At 38.6% G+C, this 21,989-nt stretch overlaps 1 protein-coding gene across 1 annotated transcript in view; it reads right to left on the reverse strand.

Annotated features, from left to right (window-relative positions):
* Positions 1–21,989, reverse strand: part of agbl1 (AGBL carboxypeptidase 1) — a 130,766-nt gene that overhangs the window by 58,860 nt on the left and 49,917 nt on the right. Inside the window, exons 8-13 of the mRNA XM_029434166.1 lie at positions 21,183–21,391; positions 18,838–19,003; positions 18,190–18,248; positions 14,003–14,119; positions 3,886–4,075; positions 344–434 (exon numbers count right to left, since the gene is read on the reverse strand). Of these exons, the coding sequence (XP_029290026.1) occupies positions 344–434; positions 3,886–4,075; positions 14,003–14,119; positions 18,190–18,248; positions 18,838–19,003; positions 21,183–21,391 (832 nt within the window). The remainder of the gene's footprint in view (positions 1–343; positions 435–3,885; positions 4,076–14,002; positions 14,120–18,189; positions 18,249–18,837; positions 19,004–21,182; positions 21,392–21,989) is intronic.

Below are 21,989 nucleotides of genomic sequence, written 5' to 3' on the forward strand. Positions count from 1 at the left end.
AATTAACCATGTTATGTGACTTGCTACTTCTGTACAGTTTAAGAACAAATAATCTTGGAAGATGAACACTTACTATCCAGGAATTTACATTATAGACACCTCTGCCTTTCCGTTTAACTATTTCTCCTTAATTTAGCACAGTGACCATACACGGTCCAGCCATAGGGTTCAACCTAGTCTTGTTTTTAAAGGAACTGACTAAGGTAAGTGTCCTCGATTAATTTGTTCAAATATACCTAATTTCCTTTGTAGATTCAGATTACATGTCCTTTCATCATCATCACACCTTGACAAATGCCTTGTCCAAATATCCATGCAGAGGAAATTGAGAGTGCCAGCGTACCTTGCCTCTCTAACTATGGTCCTAAAGCTGGGGCTGGTGCTGAGGATGCTGCTGTGACTGTGGAAATCACGGGCCTCTAATTGGGCATCAGCTGCAGAGAGAGGAAGAGAAAATAGTGCATTTTCCACTTTTTAACAATAAGAGGAAGAAAACAATGCTGTTTTTTTCTAACAAGTAAAGCTTGTGCAGAAATGAACTAGTCATGATGAAAACAAGGACATTTGCTTTTACTCATAAACAGAGAGTTTTCTGTATAAATAATAATTTTGGGAAATAAATCTACATTTGGAACAAACATTTCATGTTGATGTTGTAATCCCACGTAACTTTGATTAGCATGCTTTTATATATGATCTTCTTAACTGTGATATTTATTGCACTTTGAAAAATCCGGGATGGAGAATTATCATTGAAACATTTTATAAAGACCTTCATCTCAGTTGTAATAAGCATGCCCCTAAGTAATTATATCTAGATTTAATAACTAAATCTTATTCTAACCCAGATACATTTTGGAGGGCTGTAAATTCCAATTCCAATCACTGCACAATTTCAGCCATTACTTTAGTACAGTGGCGGGCCGTGCATTTCACACCTAGGCCTTCAGTGATGTCCTACACAGTCCTACCTGAATTATTCCACCTCTTAATACCATCATTGTGACGCCATGGCTATAGAAACTATACATTTAGACAGAAACACAGTATAACCGAGCGTTGCATCACCTTAACATAGTCAAGTACAACAGAGTTATATTAATATTTCCGAAACATTTATAATCAATAAATCCGTATTTACAATTAAGAGTGTTAAACTACCAGCTTTAAGATCGCTAGGATACTGTCAAAACTTAAAAATAAAAGGCGCTTTTAAGGGATTAGTCTACAAAGTTTTATTAAGTCCACTAAAAGTATGTGAGCTTTAACAAGTGTGTTCACTAAACAGCGCATTGTCGCGCCTAAAGCAGTTTCATGTAAGAAACATGACGATGAAGAATAAAGACACATAAACTATTCACTGAAAATAAAAGAAAACAAAAAAATCATTTGCATTTGTTCATGAGGATATATTTGCGACAGTGGTGAAAGTGTATTCCTAGCCTTGAATGTCCACTTTGATAAAGGTTAAACCAAAACAATTCAACAAGTCTCCTGGAGTACTTTTACTGCACAGCTGAGCCAGTGCGCCACACACATCTTTACATCTCTTGCAGAAGCATCAAACATTTTATATATTTGTCAAAAAACAAAATGCTTGTTACTCACCAAAACAACTGATTATTTGAACACAAAATCCATCCTCCTTTCTTTCCTCAAGAAGACTTCAATGACCCTGTTGTACAGTTTATCTGTGCGTTTCAGTTCCACCAATAAGTCATTTTCTGTAGACATGGAGGCTAATGCTGAAAGCCGAGTCTGTCCAGCAGCATTTCTGCCATAGGTTTTAATTCGCTTTAAGGCCGAGAATGACCACTCGGCAGAAGCAGTGGACACAGGGATAGACTCGCTAGCGTCGGAGTTGGCCTTTCTCTTCTCACAATGTCTAGCTTTTCTTGAAAAGTTCATCTCGAAAATGGCGTTGTAATGATATCTGCGACCAAATCGATCTCTTCTCCTCCTCCAGCCATTGTGGGTTGAACAAAAACAGCTTGTAGTAATCTAAATTAGCTCGTTCAAGGTCAGTTGCTAGCTCTGCATAGCTCTGCCTCTCAATAGTGCGTATCCAATCAAAAGACGTGGATGTGCTGACGTTATCGTACGCCTTCTAGCTGACCCCGATGTCGCCAACTTGAAATCTGATTGGTTAACGCCACAGTTTTGTCTCCGTTCACTTTAAGCTACAGGCGCCCGCACTGTTGATTCTGAAGGCCTAAGGGCAGATTTCTTGGACCCTGGCAACACATTATGGCTGAAATATGATTGGATAAAAGCTCTAACATAAAGGCCAGCCCTCCAAATCTCGATCTGAGGCTGGAAGCTATGAAATGAAGAGAATAGACTATGGGGAATAATTTAATACATATTTGTGGAAAAAAATATATCAAAATTAAATATATATTCTGATGATGTTTAGGCCAGCAGAGAAGGCCTTGCTGGGCCTGATTGCCCGCCACTGAGTACTGGCCTAGATGGGAATGCCTGTAACTGGTTTCAGAATTATTTGTTTGAGAGACTTTAGTGTGTGAGGTCAGCAAATGTCTTTTACAGGTAAGAAAAAGGTGTTCCGCAGGGGTCAATTTTGAGTCCTGTCCTTTTTACCATTTGTATTAATGATATTGTCTCCTCATTGGGTAGTTGCAAAGTCCATCTTTATGTGAATGAAACAGTTGTGAATTGTATTGTTGACTTGTTGGTACAACTAGCCATTGATAACCTGCAACTGTTCTTTAATGCTCTAAGATGCACTTATTAAACCTAACTTGATAAAAGAGAAAAGGCATGTTTTGAAAGTAAGAGGTATTGATCACAATGATTTGCATATAACAGCTGCGATTGGGTCAAATAATATTGAAAGAATTACAAAGTATAAATATCTTGGCATCTAGCTTGATAAGAAACCCATATTGCTAATCTTGTAAGCATATTGCGATTGTGTCATCGGTTCTGGATTAGGGTGAGGTAATTTATAGACATACTGCTGCTTACACTCTTAAACCCCTTGAGTCTTTTACTCTGCCCTCTGATTTATTACTGGTGATAGCTTTGACTCCCACCATTGTTTCCAGGATAATAAGGTTGATTGGCCTTCTCTTGCAGAGAGGCGTAATAAGCATTGGTTGTTATTTTCAAAGCCCTTATTGGTAAACTACCACCTTACAGCACTACCCTCAGTTCTACAGTTCCCCTTTTTTGCTTCTTTTAGTTAATTCTTTTGGTTTTCCACAAACTCCAGTCATCAATCTCAAAAGCTCTGATAAACTCACTGTACACTACCTGCTTAGCAGCAAACAGCAGACAGACTCAGTTAGAGAGTATCTGTTGAACATAGGGCTGCATTTAGCAGCTAAAGAGATATTTCCTTCATGAGTTGGTGAAGACTAAAACAGAGCTAGAAGAGAGAGAGTATTGGACTTACATTCATCATGTGGACACAAACAAAAGACTCCTAATGAATAATATTGTGGCCCTGTGTCTTTTGGATGGGTAAATAAGCAACTGTTTGTCATTACAACTTTCTAAGTTGATAATGTCAAATGTTGTTTTTTCATATTGTTCTGCTGTCCTCCAAACATCTATTAATGCATATTTCAATACAAAGTGGTACAATGTAATTACCAGGAGAGAGTGGTACAAAATGTTTTAATAAAGAGTAAGTTTGTATCTTTTTACTTGTGAAATGGAGTAGCTCTTAAAAGATGTGATGTTGATGGAGAATGCTATTCAACCCTACACTATGTGATTAGGAGATGATTCACTTCATTTTCTCTTAGAGGTGATTCCATTATTGTGAGCTATCTTTTTGTACTAGAGTAAGTTATCTTGTTGTTGTTGTTGTCGCAGTGTTAATATGGATGGGGACATTACATTTGACATGGCTCTGACCTGCTGTGTGTCCCTCTGGTTCTGTCTCTGAGTGAGACCCTGATGTGGACAAATCACTGCTGGCATTACTCCTCCTTCTGTCCCTCCTGGAGGAGCCAAAATGGAAACTGTTGCGCAGTACAGCTTCCTCCTCTGATGAAAATGATGATGCTGTTGAACAGTCCTCTGGCTCGGAACTCAAATCCAGCTCCTTTGATAAAACACATGTTGGTTCACAGTTATGAGGTTTGCTCAAAGGCCTTTGACATCTCTTCTGTCTTCAACATCTGCCCAACACCAGTTCCCTGCGTCACACTTCATTTAATGGACTTGTGGAGACATGTGGAGAATCCCATTAGATGTGTCATCATGTCTGAAGCAGCAGTATGGAGATCAATCCTCAAGACACTAACATGTTGGGTCGTCATGGAATTTCTTTCAGGAGAACTACAAATATTGAGGAAATGTTGCACACTAGGGGTTTTATCTAAATAATACATAAACTGAATAAACAAGTGGCAAATCTGGTGTAGTGGTTGGTTCAAACGTATGTATTATATAAAAAGCAGAATGTATGCAATGTAATCTTGAGAGTCAGCTTTCTGTTTAACACCATGTTTGTTGACTTGCCAGGAGAAAACAAGCATTTGGTTCAAACCTATTGGACAGGGACAAAACACAAAGTAGACAATGACAAAATGAGGGTAATTATTGGTCCATAAACACATTATGTTTCTGTTGAAAGCTATCAATCTTCTGTTACTTAAGTAAACTTATGTGCGTATCTGAAACAACATATTATTGATAGAGGTCTTTATATTTTAAATAAGGTTTAGTATATTTACAGAAAAAAAAAAAAAGTATTACTTAAAAGACATTGCAAAACATTAAAAAGTGAAATGTTAATGATATTTATGTGACTAGGGTTAAGGGTCAATCAAATCTGGTTTTAAATACATTTTTAGTTCTATTTGACTTCAAATTTCCACATTTGTAACAAAAGTTAAATATAATTAAACTCTTTGCTGGCTGAGCAAGCAGAAACACTACTGTGTTGTCTGGCAGAGATAACATGTGTGTGAATGTATCTGACACACTGAAATAACAGCTGTGTATCCTGCTGACTGGGCATGTGACCTTTAACATTAACCATACTTAACCCCATCTAATATAATCTGCTGTAGGAGTAGTTTCTCATTTTAACCAGTGTAATATGAAAATCAGAATTCTGCTTACCTAAATGTTTGGATTTCTGAATGCGATAATGTGCTGTTCTGCACTGTCAAACACACGTCCCCTCCTGCGTGTGTGTTGTGACTGGGTCAAAGTATATTTGTATATTCAATGAAGAGTAGATTATCTGCCTTCTTCTTTATATATATATATATATATATATATATATATATATATATATATATATATATATATATATATATACCAATCAATGCCCTATGAACTCCTTCTGACTCATCAGAAATGTTGGTAGGCCGTCATTAAGGCTCTTTACGTACAGTTGAAGTAGAGCCACGAGAGTTAATTCCCCTAGTTCCTATTATTCCCCAAAAGTTTTTTTTTTATTGTGTGATGAAGTCATTACAAGACAAGTTCAGGGACACATGAACAGACAAAAGAGATAATACGAACTAATGGGCCTGCTGGTGTGTGTGTGTGTGTGTGTGTGTGTGTGTGTGTGTGTGTGTGTGTGTGTGTGTGTGTGTGTGTGCGGGGGTCCATGCAGCCACCATCGGAAGGAAACTCATTTCTGCCGTTTGTATCTACGATCTAATTCTGTTGGTCACTACAAAAAGCTCATGACCACAGTTGAGGGTCAGGACATCATCATCTTAAATTATCTGTTCATTACATATTCCTAATCAGAACAAAAAGAGATGCTATCAGTGAAGTCAGAGCAGACTTTTATATACTGTATGTGTAATCTGCTTGTTAGGGGCACCTCGGTGTCTGCGGGGCTCTACGCAGCTGCTTTGCATTAGGCCAGCACTGTACCTGCTAGCACTCTGCCTCTTGACCTGTACTGAAAGATTTTTATGACACTTACAGTCGATGGTGAAGTGTGTGATCTTCTGACTCTTGCGTTCACAGATCTCAACAATTAACTTGTTGAGTAAAAGGTTATCAACACGACACAAGCCCAGGATGTCTTTTTCTCTGTCTAAAACTCTTTCTTTAATATATCTCTTATGCCTGGCCTAAATCATAGGCTTTTGCTATCGAGGATGTAACAGTCAATAGTTGTTTTGCTCTTTGCTACTCAATGAGGTGAGTATAAAGTCAAGTAAACTTTGTCTTTACATGTTGCTGATTTAAGCAGCAGGTATCTGGTAGATCTAAACCAGGGGTTCTCAACGGGGACGGCAGCGTCCCCAGGGGACGTTCAGAGGACGTTGGGGGGCGCTGGAAGCAATATTATAGAAAGGGGGTCGTTCACGTGTCTTTGGGGTCCGTCTGTGTGTATGGCCCGCAAGGTAATTCATAAACACATGCAAAAAATCTACTCCAAAGAAATGAATCGAAATCTAGTCAGATAAAGAATATAACCGCCGACTGACTGTTTTTCCTGGCCAAGGTCAGGGTCCTTGAACACAACACGAGTGGAACGTTTCATCATTTTTGTTGGAAGTAAAAGGCCAGTGTTTGTGTGGACACGCCAAACTGCACGAGCTGAAAGGACGAGTGCGTTTGAATAAACATTGTGTTTTTAGACTTTTATTTTTATTTTGCTGAGCAATAAAGTGAAAACATTAATGTTATTCCAAAGATACACCATGAATAAAACTAAACTGAATTAATGTTAAAACACTAACACTCTGGTCGGAACTTGGACCAGCAGCACCACTCTGGCTGCTCGTAGTAGCAGAGCTAACACCAGCAGGGCTAACACCAGCAGAGCAAACAGCAGAGCTAACACCAGCATAGCTAACATCTGCAGAGCTAACATCAGCAGAGCTAACATCAGCAGAGCTAACATCAACAGAGCTAACACCAGCAGAGCTAACATCAACAGAGCTAACACCAGCAGAGCTAACATCAACAGAGCTAACACCAGCAGAGCTAACATCAACAGAGCTAACATCTGCAGAGCTAACATCAGCAGAGCTAACATCTGCAGAGCTAACGTTATAGTAGAGCTAACACCAGCATCACTGCTGCTGATTCAGGCTATGTTTAAAAAACGCAGATATTTTCCCCTGAGTTTCTGAACGTTGGGGTCGACAATGCTCCATTTATAATTTATGTGTTGGATTTTTGACTTTTTTGCACTTTGTAGTTCTCTCCTCTCCTTTCCTCTCTCGTTTGTTCGCGAAACGGAGAGAATGTGAATGCGCAAAGCAATGCCGTAAACACGGAAACGTGCACATAAATTAGATAAATAACATAAGCGTTTGGTTTATTTAATAAAAGCGCACATTTGGCGCTATATATTTATATAAAATAAAACACGGGTTCTGTTGAGGGAGGGGGCCTGGATAATGGATAGGGAGGCGCTGGCACAAAAAAGGTTGAGAACCACTGATCTAAACTGAGAACACATCCTCAGCACACAACCATTCTAAAAAGAAAAGCTTGTGTCTCAGAGACAATGACTCAGTGCACACTGATATCATCTTTCAAAATTAAAGATCCCTCACAAGAGGAGCAACACAGAGTGGAAAGTATCCGATGATTTAGTAGCATCAGTCTACACTGAGTTATTGTCTTATCATGTGAGGCAGCCATTGATTTGCAGGCGATTGGATCCATTGGTAGTTAACTTTGCTATCAAATTAACTGATAGGAAATTAAGTGATATTGATCTTGTGGAAGTGAAGAAATACCAGAGTATTGACTGATACACCAAAGAGACTGTCCTCAGCAGACAAATAACAGCATTTATCTTATTTTAGAATTAAAACAACCAATGTTTAGAGTTTGCTGTTAAGTGAGATAGTTCCGATGTTGGAAACATGATGAAAGGCGACGTGATCCTTCTGATAAAGTGTGAGATTCATAAAAACAAAGTGATCATGTTGTTCATTTTGGAAGCTGATCATGCTATTAAGTGGCACATACAGAGAACTTAAACCTCTTGGTTGTGCCACTTAAAACATAAATCCATTTTCTCTCACATACCAATTCAATTCAGGCCTGTTGTATGAGTTATGTACATGTATCATCCCTTTCTCCACAGGAGTAGAGTTCAATTGGAATGAATCTGTTGTTGCAATGTGTTACCAAGTAAAAACAGTAAACATGACACGGGTTTACACACTAATTGGCAAACTGTTGCAGATGTTTGAGAAGCAGATCTAACAGTTAACTGAGGCCATGTTTTCATTCTATGGTACTATTCATTATCTGTGCTTTAGTTTACAGCCAGTGACACAACCATGTTTTGCACACAACTGAGACAGAATCAGCTGTCAAACTAATTAACTACAACTGGAGGACACAAAGTTTCATCCCAAAGAGTTAACATGTAAGTAAACATTTCTTGTATGTATGGGAATGATATCACATAGTGTATTAAAGGCCCTGTCACACATATCCGTATGGCAGAAACATATGCTGGCGTATATGAAAATTTGTCAGTCCAAATACGTCCAACCTTTCATCGGATCGGAACGGAAAAGTGAACGTATACAGATACGCATGTCTAACCTATTGATATCGTATCACTTATCAGACGAATACACAACGAATGCATAACGTATACAAAAATATGGCGTATACAAAATATCGGCAATACGCTGGTTTACGTTGATATAAGGTAAGGTATAAGTAGTATTCGTTAAGAGCTCACTGTGTTACGCTGGGGTGCGTTGTTGAACGCTGATGTTTTGAGCAGGTTCAAAATTACGTACCCAACATGTGCTTCATAAGATATGCAGACGTTACGTTAGACATACATGAATACGTGAATACGGAATACGGAATACGTACGTGAATACTTACCTACGTAAATATAGTACGTAAATACCTACGTGAATACTTACCTACATAAATATAGTACGTAAATACCTACGTGAATACAGTACGTAAATACGTTAGAGGTACATTAGATATAGGCTACGTCGGCTGACGGTGAACCCTACAGCCAATTTATTGATAACGAGTGGATAACCTATTCTTAACCTATGTTAAGCTTATCCCTGACAAAGGAGTAACTTATTCAACGTGTTTCTACAGTACAGCTAGCGTTCAGCTAGTGTTTTGGGAGCTTATTGGGGTTTGCATATAGTATATAGGGTCTCTGTGAGTAGCTCATCCTCACTTCTTCACAGCACGTCTTGATGAATACATCAACCCATCATCAGAGAGCATGGAGGATGCTGAGAGGACAAGAGTACATTCTAGCCGTTCTCCAGCATCAGCATGACGTGAACCAAATGGCACTTTTCCAGCTCCGTTGGCCAGACGCTCTGATACGTTTTGTATAAGTAAGTGATAAGCTATCAATGTTTGACATGCGTATAATAATTTGTTACGTATTCGTTATGTATACGTCAGCTACAACACTGCTGTGGAAAAGTTGGACGCATTTGGACTATTGAATTTTGAGCTACTTTTCATATACACCGGCAGACGTTTCTGCCATACGGAACTGTGTGACAGGGCCATATGTCTGGCGTGTTCGGCGTATCGTCTGCGTCCTTTAAACGATCACAACTTACCCTTAATTTATATCAACGTATTGCCGATATTTCGTATACGCCAGCATACGTTTCTGTCATACGGATATGTGTGAAAGGGCCTTAACTGAAGGAAACATGCTTTGTAATGTAAGTTCACATTAATCCTCATAATATATTCGGACATGTTAGCATGGATGTGCTTCCTATTAGTCGGATATAAGCACATTAATCAAAAGTGAAGTCTGACAGTATCCTGTGCTTTACAACATGAAACATTATCGAGGACCGAGACACTCGTTTATTATCTCCCATCTGTCTCTGACACAATCTATTTCTGTCTTTCTCACACGCACGCACACGCACACACACACACACACACACACACACACACACACACACAGATACACACACGCACAAACTCTGTCACACACACATACACGCACAAACACATTCTGTCACACACACACTGTGACACAAACGCACATACATATTCTGTCACACACACGCGCACACAACCTCTGTTACACACACATACACGGACAAACGCACACACACATTCTGTCACACACACACATACTATGATACAAACACACACACATACACACACTACAAATATAGGGGAATCAATAGAGGCCTGTTACAATATGTTTACACCTACATTATATTTATTCAAAGCAAGCATGTGCATAGACTGTAAACATGTCCATCTGTGACGCCGCCCACAGAGTGACTGCACTTTGTTACTATCCACCACTCATTGGCAGTAATAATACTGTGCGTATGTAAACGTAAAGGTTTCTCATACTCACTCACGTTTTCCTTCTCACTGTCACTCATTGTATTTCAGACATGCTTACTGGTGTGACGTGAAAGCTCCCCTTATCATCAATGATATTTCCCACAGGATTATTGGACTGACATTCATCAGCTGCACACACACCACTCCAGTTTAATGCTCTGTATCAGCTGGATGTGTACATAGGCAGCTGTTTCTGATGAGATATTATTCCCACTCTACTTTATGCAGCTTTACATTAGCAGAGTAGTAGGATATAATGCAGGTGTATAAAGCACAATTTAAAGTCCTTTAGAAGTGTGTCAGCTGTGTTCACATTGAGCCTGTATTTGATGAACGTTTGTCTCCTAAGGATAAGAGAAATCCTCTCTCTCCTCTTTCTATAGAATTAGTCATGTCTACATCTGCTAACAGCCATGGTAGTCACAATGATCATATGTTTGATACGCACGCGCACACACACACACACACACACACACACACACACACAGTGTCAGTCTCTCTCTCTCATCAGTCATGTCCTCCTGCAGTAACAGCCATGTAAGTCATGATGGTAATCTGTATATTTCAAACAGAGCGCTTTGTCTCAACATTCACACTGATGTTTAACTTAATACCCAGTAAGATGCTCCCAAACAATAAACCAAATCTGTCATAATTCATAAATCCTCACACCTGAGCAACATAATAGGTCATCAGTGTCTAGTTCAGTGTTTTCTAATCTGCCATCTCTGTTAAAAGTCTGTTTACCTTCGGGAAATTCAACTACTTGTTCAGGGTTAAGGAGCCATTATGGTCATGGTTAAAAGAAAACAACAATGAGTGTTGTCAGGAGACAGGACATGAACGCCGTCTCTGGTGTCAAAGGGCCTTTCTCGTTTCTTGATTTTGTGGATCTCGATCCTCGTCTCCTCGATCCTCCGGCTTGTGACCCGGAAATCAATCTCAGCGCACCATCTTGAAGGACAACCCGATTTGAGTGAGGATCGATGAGAGAGGAGGATCGAGCAGAAGTGATGTATAAAAGAGGCATGAAAACACAGCTGTAATAATCTTAAAGCATGGTAGGAAATGTAACTGTTCCTTCTGCATTTATAAATTGTAGTTATTCAAGATGATCAAATTTGCGATCAATCAGTAACTAACATAGAGTCACAGAGTACTGTAAGGATGTTCCCTGGAGAACACTGATGTATGCTATCTCTGTAGAAAAAAAATATTTATTTTGGTAACAAATACAAGGTAAAATAAAAATACAAGGTTATAACAACCAGCAACCTCTGGGTCTGAAAAGTGAAGTCACTGCTGAAGTGCCTTAAACCGGCATTCTCTCTAACGGCCAGCAGGAGGCAACTCCACTGGTTGCAAAAAGAAGTCCGATTGTATAGAAGTCTATTAACCTACTTCTCATTTGATTTATTACCTCGGTAAACCTATGAGTTTATGATCTCAATCACTAGTTTTAAGTCTTCTTCAAAACATCATGATGTTCATTTTGTAACATATGGTCCCATTTAGAGTAAAATAGAAGATAAAGCAGTGTATGCTTTAGGACAACCTTGACATTGACAGGTCGCTACCACAGCGTTGTCCGGTCTGGGTGTTGTCCGTGTTTTCGTCTTACACCTTTGATCCTTTAACAGTGTGTTTTCACTTCATGAAAGTTACCTAATCCGTCTTGAAATAGCCTTAAAATAAAATATTAATAAATGTTCTTTTGAACCTATATTGTAATTTAACAACCATTTCTGTCCAAAGCTGTGGATCTCTGGTTTCTGGGCGGTTATTGTATATCATGCTAATGCATTCATGCTTTAATGTTTATGAAGTAGTGACACTCTTACAGTAGATATCAGGAATCATAATGCAGCCCATTACTGGTCAAACATGTACTGTAAGTAAGTATGAGTAATGGTGCTCTCAGGGCAGTAGCTGTTCTTTGGTAGATGTCACATTGGGTCATTGGCTTAACTGAAGGTGCTCTCATTTCCACATACTTCTCAGTATATTCTTATTACAGATGCTGCTCTTTGGGCACGATGTGTATTATGTATTATGGTAGTGTAGATTGGTGGTAATAAAGCAGCAGTATCAGTCAAGCCCTTTTGTCTCGTGGAGCCCACCAGAGGAACACAGATAGTTTGTCAGCCAGTCATCCATTCTTCAGAGTGAACTTCTGTGAGAAACATTAACAAACAAGAGTAACACAAGAAAAAGTTCATCAACCCCTCTCTGCCATGTTTAGTGTATCTCTCCCTGCGTGTTACGGCCGTGGACCAGAAGATTCCCTAGTGTTCCCTTGTGTTTCCCCTTCCCTAGCCCAATGTCCACACTCAAGGTAAGTCTGTGGGGGGGTTGGGCTCTGCTACTGTCAAATAGTCATTTTGAGCCTTTATTACACATTTCTTGTAAATCCGCACGTCTGCAGTTCCACAATTCATAGCATTGTTACGTAAAACACAGGGTTTCCAGGGGAAGCCTGGAGGTGTTACAGAAAAGATTAAAGGTCATTAAGGATTTAAGAGGGTACAATAGAAAAGAAGGAATGTAAAAATAGTCTATATTACACAGCGAGTTTATTCATCAACCCTTTATTTCAATTTTGATTAATGATGCTGTTTTGACAAAAATTAGTAAATTAATTATTTGACAATTACCTCTCGTCCACTTCGTTGGGTTCTAAACATTCTAAACAGGCAGTAAAAAAACGTAAAACACAAAATCCCCTAAGCCACAAAGTGCTGTCCCATTCCTGTTTATACCATCTACAGCCCTCAAGCACTGTCCCTGAGAGTTCAGGGTTTAAGTCCTCAGTGGGAATATTGGGACTGTATGTGTGTGTGTGTGTGTGTGTGTGTGTGTGTGTGTGTGTGTGTGTGTGTGTGTGTGTGTGTGTGTGTGTGTGTGTGTGTGTGTGTGTGTGTCTGATTGTCCGGAGAATTCACGGCGAGCGAGTGGGTGTGTTGATGATGTTTCTATTTATGCCAGTAGGTTTAGGAAAAGATCTAATTGCGGGTGGGGGGGGGGAGGGGGGTCTTGTATTGAAGTGGGTATTCTGTGAGACTGCAGATAGACTCTTCTCTTCCAGTTTAAAAAAAGTGTCATTTACAGAATTTTATAATCTCTATCATTGTGAGATATGCACAAGCCTTATCCCCACCTACACCGTTATTGATGGCCTAATATCTGTCTGCTCACTGCTCAGTGAATACAACCTCATCAATATCATCAACTGTCTGCGTTGTGTCACCAAAGTCCAACAACAGCAGTGCAGCTGTATTACACATGCACACAGACACAGCTGCGGCTATTTATACCTCCTATATTGGACTGAATTCATCACGTGGGCCGCCTTGTAAGCATTTATCAGAAGTGATGTCTCAATTATTATCGAAAAACACCAGAAAGATTTGATATAGATTTCAAATCATACATTTTTTTTATTTTTTATTATTAGATTCACCTCCACTTAATTTCCACTTTACTATATTACATTACATGTAGCTGGTCTGAAGTGTGTGTGAGGCAGACACCATCTGAGAGCTTACGATAACGTCCCGTTAGCTGGCTTTAATGTTTTGTTTCAGAACCTGGAATAGGGGACGAGGAGGTTACCGGCAGGTTTTGCTGACATTTATAAAAACCCAATTTTGTCACATATGGCAAACTCAAGGTACACACACGCACACACACACACACGTGTCTATACCTGGAAGTCATGTGAGAGTTCGGGACAGAGGCGGCTGTACTGTGGCAGCAGCTCTTTGGGTCTGTCTGGATCAGGACGAAGACGAAGTTTGTTCAGGTCAGTCTCCAAATCTTCATCCTGGAAAGAGAGACACACACATAGAAACTTACTCACAGACTTTTAAAAAAGAGAGCAGACCTCTGAATAACTAGATACAAATTGGACGAGTATTCGGGCATTTCAAGGGTCTGCAACCAGGCAAGGTCAGAGATTATAGAGTGTTCCTTCATCAAGAAAATGGGCTGAATTGAGTTGGACTTTATCGTTTCCCTCTACTTTCCTCTTTCGCTCACTCTCCTCATCACTCTCTCTGCACCTCCTCATTTACTCCACCTACCTCGTCTTTCTCCTTTCTTCACACCCATCCTTACTTTTCCCTCCCTGCTATTAAAAACAGTAGTACTCATTGTTTTTCAGTCTTAATCAAGCTTACTTTAGGTGTGACTCAATCTGCCTTTAATTATGGAAGCTCACTGACTCTTCCATTGTTTAATGATGAAGAGCTGTTTAAAAGATCATCTTTTAAACAGCTCTGTATGTCACAGCCACAGGCTTCATGTGTCTACACAAGAGCCGTGGCATGAAAAGTTTGTTAGCAGAGCGACAGCTTTGTGCTCCAGCTGTCAGTCCGAAAGAAATGACACTAATATCTTCATACAGTTAACATACTACTATTTGTCGGATGTATGCTACTCACATTCAAAGTCTTTAAGAAGAATTTGAAGTGTGATGACTTTGGTGAACTCTGTGATCTGTGAAGACAACTGCACATGTCACGTGCTTTGACATGTGTCCACCTGAAACACCACAGCACCAGCTTCAGTAAAGTTTGTCTTTGGTTCTGCAAATGATTTGACATCATTTCATGTGTCAGGTACACAATAAGTACAATAGTTAGATTCAAAACTATTATTTGTTCTGTAGACAAGTAAACATCAAAATATAAATATAAATATAAATGTAAATATAAATATAACAAGGAGTTAACATGTCATGAATATAAAAATAGCAATGATTTTAACATTTTATAAATATAATGCGGATGTTAATATACATTTCAGTCTTTACGGAGTGTAACAAATTAATTACAAATAGATTAAATTAATTAAGAACTATCTGACATAGTAACTGAACAAAATAAAAAGGATACAATGATATAAAATCCCTACTGAGGTTGTATTTAAATTAGGTATCACCCTAAAATATAAATAAGCCACGATGATGGCAAAACTTGGAGCCATACATTTAATAAAAATATCAAACCTTTGGTCAAGGTGCGTATTTCACTTGATTTGGAAATATCTGACCTGTTTTCTGAAGAGATATAATCCCTAAATGTACAGCTAGATTTTTTGCTGGGAGCTGTGACAATAAAAGCGTTTGCACAAAGAGTTTGTAGCAACATGTTACTTCACCAAGATGGTGGAACACAAATGGAATTCTGACGAGCTGCATCTCTGAGCGGAGTGGGTGGCACTGAGCACCGTTGCTGGCGTAGTTATTGTCAGACCCCGGTTAAAAACAAAGAACATCTGTCTACCACACTGGAATGCAGCATTAGTCAGTAACTGAGTCACCGTGTGCGATAAACAAATCATTGTCTGTAAATCAAGTCTGTCCACTGAGCCTAATGTGAGGAAGAAAAACTTGTGCAGAGCTCCTTCCACAAATGCACTTTACTCCATAAATATCCTGCACTCTCTCATGTTGACATCATGTTATTGCTGCTCACTCCGGCAGTCTGTCTACTTTGTGAAATTTTGATTATATATGACTTAAGACAGAATAAAAGCACTCACAATGTTCTTACTTTTGATGGTTTTGTATACATGGAGAACTAATCACAAGAGACTTCTGCATCTTGATCACAAGGACCTCTTCCGAACAACAGCGTGTCGCGGCGACTGTCTTGTTGAGTCTTGTCATAGCAGTGAGGTTGTACCACTGTGCCCATACACGGACTTATACAACCTATGCTCACCAACGGTATCCAGCTAGAGCAACTATTTGGTTCTTGCAATAGTCTCAGCATCTAACGCCCCCTTAAACCTCAAAGTGTCATTTTACCATGTGCAGGTTGATACATACAGATACGGTGTATCCTTGTTGAAAAAAATCTGATCTGCTTCCTGTTACTGAGTCAAACTAATGTAATGCCTGTAGTTGGTTTGGTTTTACAGCAACCTGCAAATTCAGTATGGTTGAAAAATGTGTCAGGATTTGAACCTGAAGCCCTGCAGCATTTGGTGAAAGATACATGTTTAGTTTTGTTTATTATTATTATTATTGTTATTACAGCTTCCACAGGTAAGAGGTAAAACACAAAACAGTACAGTGGTACAACACGTGCACACACATCCACTGCTGAGCAGAAACACCACTGCCTCTTCTTTTACAATTCCTCCATTATATTTTAAACTGATCCACTGGGGGGGAGCACTTCCTGTGTACTCAAAGTTACAGTGACAGTAACAGTGATGCAATTTGACATTGTTAACTTTGGTGACAAAATAAAATGCATTTTCTGTAAGTGTTTCACAATAAAGGTTTCTGTGTGATTTGTCGATACAAAGCTTTCAAAGTTAAATAAGCGCAGCATACAATGTATATTTACATTGTTACTCAATTGGAAAGGACTAAGCACATGTCAGATAGTTAAAAAAAGACATAGATGATCTAACAGAGCTTTTTAGATTACAGACATTCTAACTGCAGGATCTCGAGGACTTACATTAGTACAGCAGTATGGACAGCCTGTCTCTTAGAAGCTATGTTTCTATACTTTGTTTTGCTAAACACATGTGCAGGGAAAGTCACTGTGGACTTTTCCGATATTAAACCAAGACCACCATGTTTCCTGAACCTTAACCAAGAGCTGGAAGAGCTATAAGTGGATATTGCAGGAAAACCAAATCAACTCTTTTTGCAACTTTGCAGATATGTTTCTTTATTCCATTTCTGTCACAACATGTTAATGAGCTGATGGAGTAGTAGATGTAGCAGGTTTATAAATGCTGTTTTGAGGAGAAAGGGTTGGATATTGTGCACGTTTTCAGGCGAGATGCCAGTGGTGGTGGATTCTGTACTTTCACCTACAGTATACCCATATTAGTTTGCAGACAGACTCATTCATTCACTCTCTCATTCGCACTAACAGGGAATGTAAATTGTTCAATTAATTTCCAATGGAGCTGACCTGCATGTCTTTTGACATTATGTAGAGAATAATAGAGCAGTGGAGGTGGCTGCATGCATCATCTATAATAGATAAGAGAGAGAGGCTGATGGATGCAGCCAGCAGTCTGCAAACATTGCTGTTTGACATTTGTCTAATCTCCTGAGAGCAGAGCAACACAATAAGCAAAATGTTACGCATATTAATGATATTCTTCCAAACTAATTTAATTTATGGTCCCATATATTATTGTTTGCTGTCTGTACCTCAGGCAGAAATGCTGTTTTCCTTACATTTAGATTGCACTATTTAAAATACAAAACCAATAAGACACACATACAATACGAGTCAAATAAAAGGAGCAAAGCACAACAACACAAGGATGTTGATTTGTCTCCACTAAGACTCATAAGACTAAGACACATGCCTAACCTCGATATTTCCATTCTTGTCACAGTTTAGGTGAAGCATGGTAATGAGGAAAATACAGTTTTATAGCACGAATAACAATAACCTTTCCAACTTGTATGTTGACTGAAGGCAGGAAGAACTTTTGTTACGTTTCACACATTGTGAATATATGAAGACACAAAATCTGGATGAAAGTCCTTTTCGGAAAAAAACCCTCCAAAATTAAACTTTTTTGTCAGAAATATGATTTTCTATTTGCTAGTTATGTTATTAAGAATATTTATAGAATTATTTATTTGTATCTGTCTTTTAGAATATTTCTGCTGTGCTTATTGTCTCAGAGAACAATCTTTGTAATGCAAAACTAATGTAATGAGTTGTGATAGAAGTTAATAATATAACATAAAACTTTATTAGAATAGTCAAAAGAAATTAATTTAAAAGTGTAATAGACTGAATTGTTTTTTTCTCTCCTAACTATATCTACACTGGCCCTCGTGATAGACTGTGGTTAGTGAATGTAAACACACTAACTCATACACACAGAGCCACACACACTTACATAGTCTGCCTGTTGGTTATCTTCAGCCTCCTCATCATCACTCGCCTCACCGCTCTCATCTGGATACAACAGAGAGAACAGAGCAGCCAATGTCAGAGTTCAGTTCTATGACTCTGATTGGTTGTTTTATTGATTTACTTTTCTTCGACCAATCATGTGCATTTAAAGTGATGTCACACAGCACAGCTGTTTAACTGTAAAGCTTGGCAGGGATTGTGTCGCCGCTCTAATTGGAGGAAACCGTCAGTATCCAAACATTCATACGATGTCACATTCACAGTGTTAACATCTGCACACCAGTAACATTACATAGCAATCAATTCATTAAAGGGATTTCAAACGTGAAGTAAACAAACAAAGAAATTAATTTAATTCTAACTGGAGCCACTGAAGACTAAATATGTCTTCATTATTATCTGCCACTGGGAATATGGACTAAAATACATTTAAAATGATCAATAGTTGTTGGTGCCAAAGCGATTACTCTGTCTGGTTCCAATATTGACCAATTTATTTTAATATATTCCCAAATTGAAATACTGCAATGTATGTTCTATGTATTATGTTTATTTGTCATTATTTTACATATTTTATGTCAGTAGCTGCTCTAAAAGGTGCTTCTGCTGAATGTTGACAGAATACTAATACCTGCTTCTGCGTCCATGTCAGGAATAGCATGTGGTCTCCCGGGCAAGGGGAAAGTATATGCAGACTGATCTGATGTCAGTGGTAGGGGAGTTTTAGGAAGACACTTCCTCATAAGCTGCACAGAGGGCTCCAGCAGAGACTCCAGACTTTTACTCAGCAAACATGTCTGCATAGAAACAAACAAGGTTAAAACTCAGTTAATATATTCATAGAGAGAAAATCAATGGACTGTACTAACAGCAAAAAAACAGCAAATGCAAAAACAATGCAAAAAAAACATCAATCAAACTGCATCTTGGGTAGTACTTCTGTTTTATTTAATGAAAACTTCACAAACAGCTTGCAAAAGTGTTTTTTAAGCATTCAGGCTTGTGTGTATTTGAGTTATGAGATTTAAACACCCATTATACTCTTATAATGTGTCCAGCTGTAAGAACTTTCCATTATGTGATGCACTGTGGGACAATGTGTATTAATGGCACACTCCCTAATCAAGTGCTCTTCGTCTATATGCTAACAAAACACTGATACAATTATTCAGTAATGGAGCGCTTATGACTTGTATCCAGAGGTCCAGTGGTGACCTTTTACTGATACATCTCACAACAGCCTGTTACTCACACAGAAACGTAACTTATGACTAACCTATAGTAGCAAACATAATGGTATGATGAAACCTCTGTGGGATAGCTTTCTAACTATCTATCTCTCTGCACAGTTGTGGAGTGATTCTGAATCAGGGTGGAGAGCAAAGCCAAAGTGTCTGTGTGATGAGTCAGCAGCTCTGGGTAACAAAGGGCTGAAACAACGGCCACACCACAACCTGTGATGTCACAGCCTAAATAACTAATTTCTGGAAAAGTGTTCATGAAACTAATCTGACAGAACACTTAAAGTCACTCTGTATAGAATGGTTATGTGATTATAGCAGTTTTCAAATGATTCTTATAGCGCATATCTTTGTGCGTGATGCTGTCAGATGGAGTCATGTGTAGTGGCTTTACAAACTGTTGGTGGAGCAGAGAAATGCAAAGGAAAGAATAGAGATTATATTAAAGGAGTCATACATAAATCACACATAAACTTTAGGTCTTTGAACCCGAAAACATCTATTATGGGCATCGAGAGAAAGAGTCGATCAGCATCAATTTCACTGCTGATTGCACTTAGCAAGTTAACGTTCATTTGCAAGTTGTGAAAACAAAACTTTGTTCCAAGAAAGTTGATAAAATACATCCAGGTTTCCTGTTATTCCTCTCTTGCTGATTGAGACAAACAGCACAGCTAATGCTCTCATTATTTTATCTTAAAAGTCCACTTGTTGTCACGATGCATTTAGCAAAAAGATAATTGTCATAATAATTATAATTTGCCCTTTTGAACTATAATAACGATTCCTTGATGCCGCAGCAGCTAAAGTTAGCATTGCTGATTAGTTATCATTTGTGCTCTCTGAATCTGACCTATGCTTTCTGAATACACACACACGCACACACACATACACACACACACACAATGATATAATCAGTGCCGCTATCCGATCATGGCGGATCCCCTCTGTTATTACATTAAAAAATATATATCTATATAACTATAGCAATGGTAAAAAAATACAATAAATAATTTTAAATATTTAAGAAAATAAATTGAAGTCAGTTTAAAAAAGAAATGTGTAAGAGGATGTGGTGTCTGCTGCATGTAGGGTCAGGATGATTTGGACATCTATTATGACCCAAATGTATTTATTTTTTATATTATTTTTGGGCTTTCACAACGAAAGTCTATTATGATGGAGAGCCAGAAAAGACATGTTTCTTTGTGTGGTATGTTGTAGTAGTGCCACAGTTCATGTCTGCCTCATTGATGGATTGGAAAACTTTTGGACTGTGTTCTGATAATCCAACCGGTCATCACTGTGTTTCTCAAGTGTGTGTGAGTCAGCGAGGGAGGAAGAGTCTGACAGTGTAAAGCCTGTCTCTCATACTGATGAAAGACACTAATCCTCGTCCATTTCAACCTCTAATGACAAAGGGCTTTCATTGTTCAACTAACCCTTCACTTTGTAAAGGACACTTTATAAGAGAGGCTTACGTGCCTCTTATCTCTATTTGAGAAGCAGTAAGCTCAACATTATCTTCAGGTAAATAGGTTGCAGAGCACAAATATTTAACTGTCACAGTTCTCCTCTCCAACACCTGGACTTTACAGATGAACCCAAAATATAAGTATTGTTGTTAGAATATGCGAAATAATATAATTTATCACAGCATCAAAGACTATCCCAACAATAGCGAAGAGAAATCAAAATGAAAAAAGAGTCAGGATAGTGATCATTTGAACTTTACCTGCGTCGTTTCATACAGCAGTTTGATGCCGCCATGTGACACGAAGGCATGTTTGCCTGCAGTACTATGAGTGACCTTATGGAGGCAGCGCAGAAGTGCGTGGCGGATTTCTATGGCAACATGTTGAGTTCCCTTGCTGTGCCAGTCCTCGTAAAGCCGCAAGAGGCCAGAGATGTTACCCTTAGATACCACTGAGCAGACATTAGCCTCTGTGAGGGAGAGACAGACAAACACAGGAGAGGGAGAGAGGGAAAGATCAGTACTCTTCTTCTGTTGATGTCTGCTTCAATAATGGCTGACTGGAAACAAATCCACATAATATTCAGTAATGTATGGACTCAAGATGTGATATTCCAAACTGCATCTGTGCATTTGGCCAAATAGTGTCACTCAGCCGCTCTGGTCCACACATAGCAGCTGAGTAAACACGCATACATTTTCCAATATTGATCCAAAAAAAAAAGAAATTGACACCGAAATACATATTTTGCTAAAATACAACCAATTCCCACCCATCTATTAATCAACAACCTCACTAATTAATCATCCAATTAGTCAATTAAAAAATAAATTAATCAATTATTACATCAACTAACCAACCATTTAATCAATCAAACTGTCCATCAACCAATTAATCAATCACTCATTTAATAAAACAACCATTACATCAATCAATTAAAAATCAACAAATAATCAATGAACAACCACTTAATATATCAACCAACAGATCAACCAATCAAGCAACTAAACAGTCAATCAATAAATGAATACATTTATAAATTAATAAATCAACCAATCATACAATCA

This window comes from Cottoperca gobio, chromosome 6 (assembly GCF_900634415.1).
Source record: "Cottoperca gobio chromosome 6, fCotGob3.1, whole genome shotgun sequence".
In the NCBI taxonomy this organism is placed as follows: Eukaryota; Metazoa; Chordata; class Actinopteri; order Perciformes; family Bovichtidae; genus Cottoperca; species Cottoperca gobio.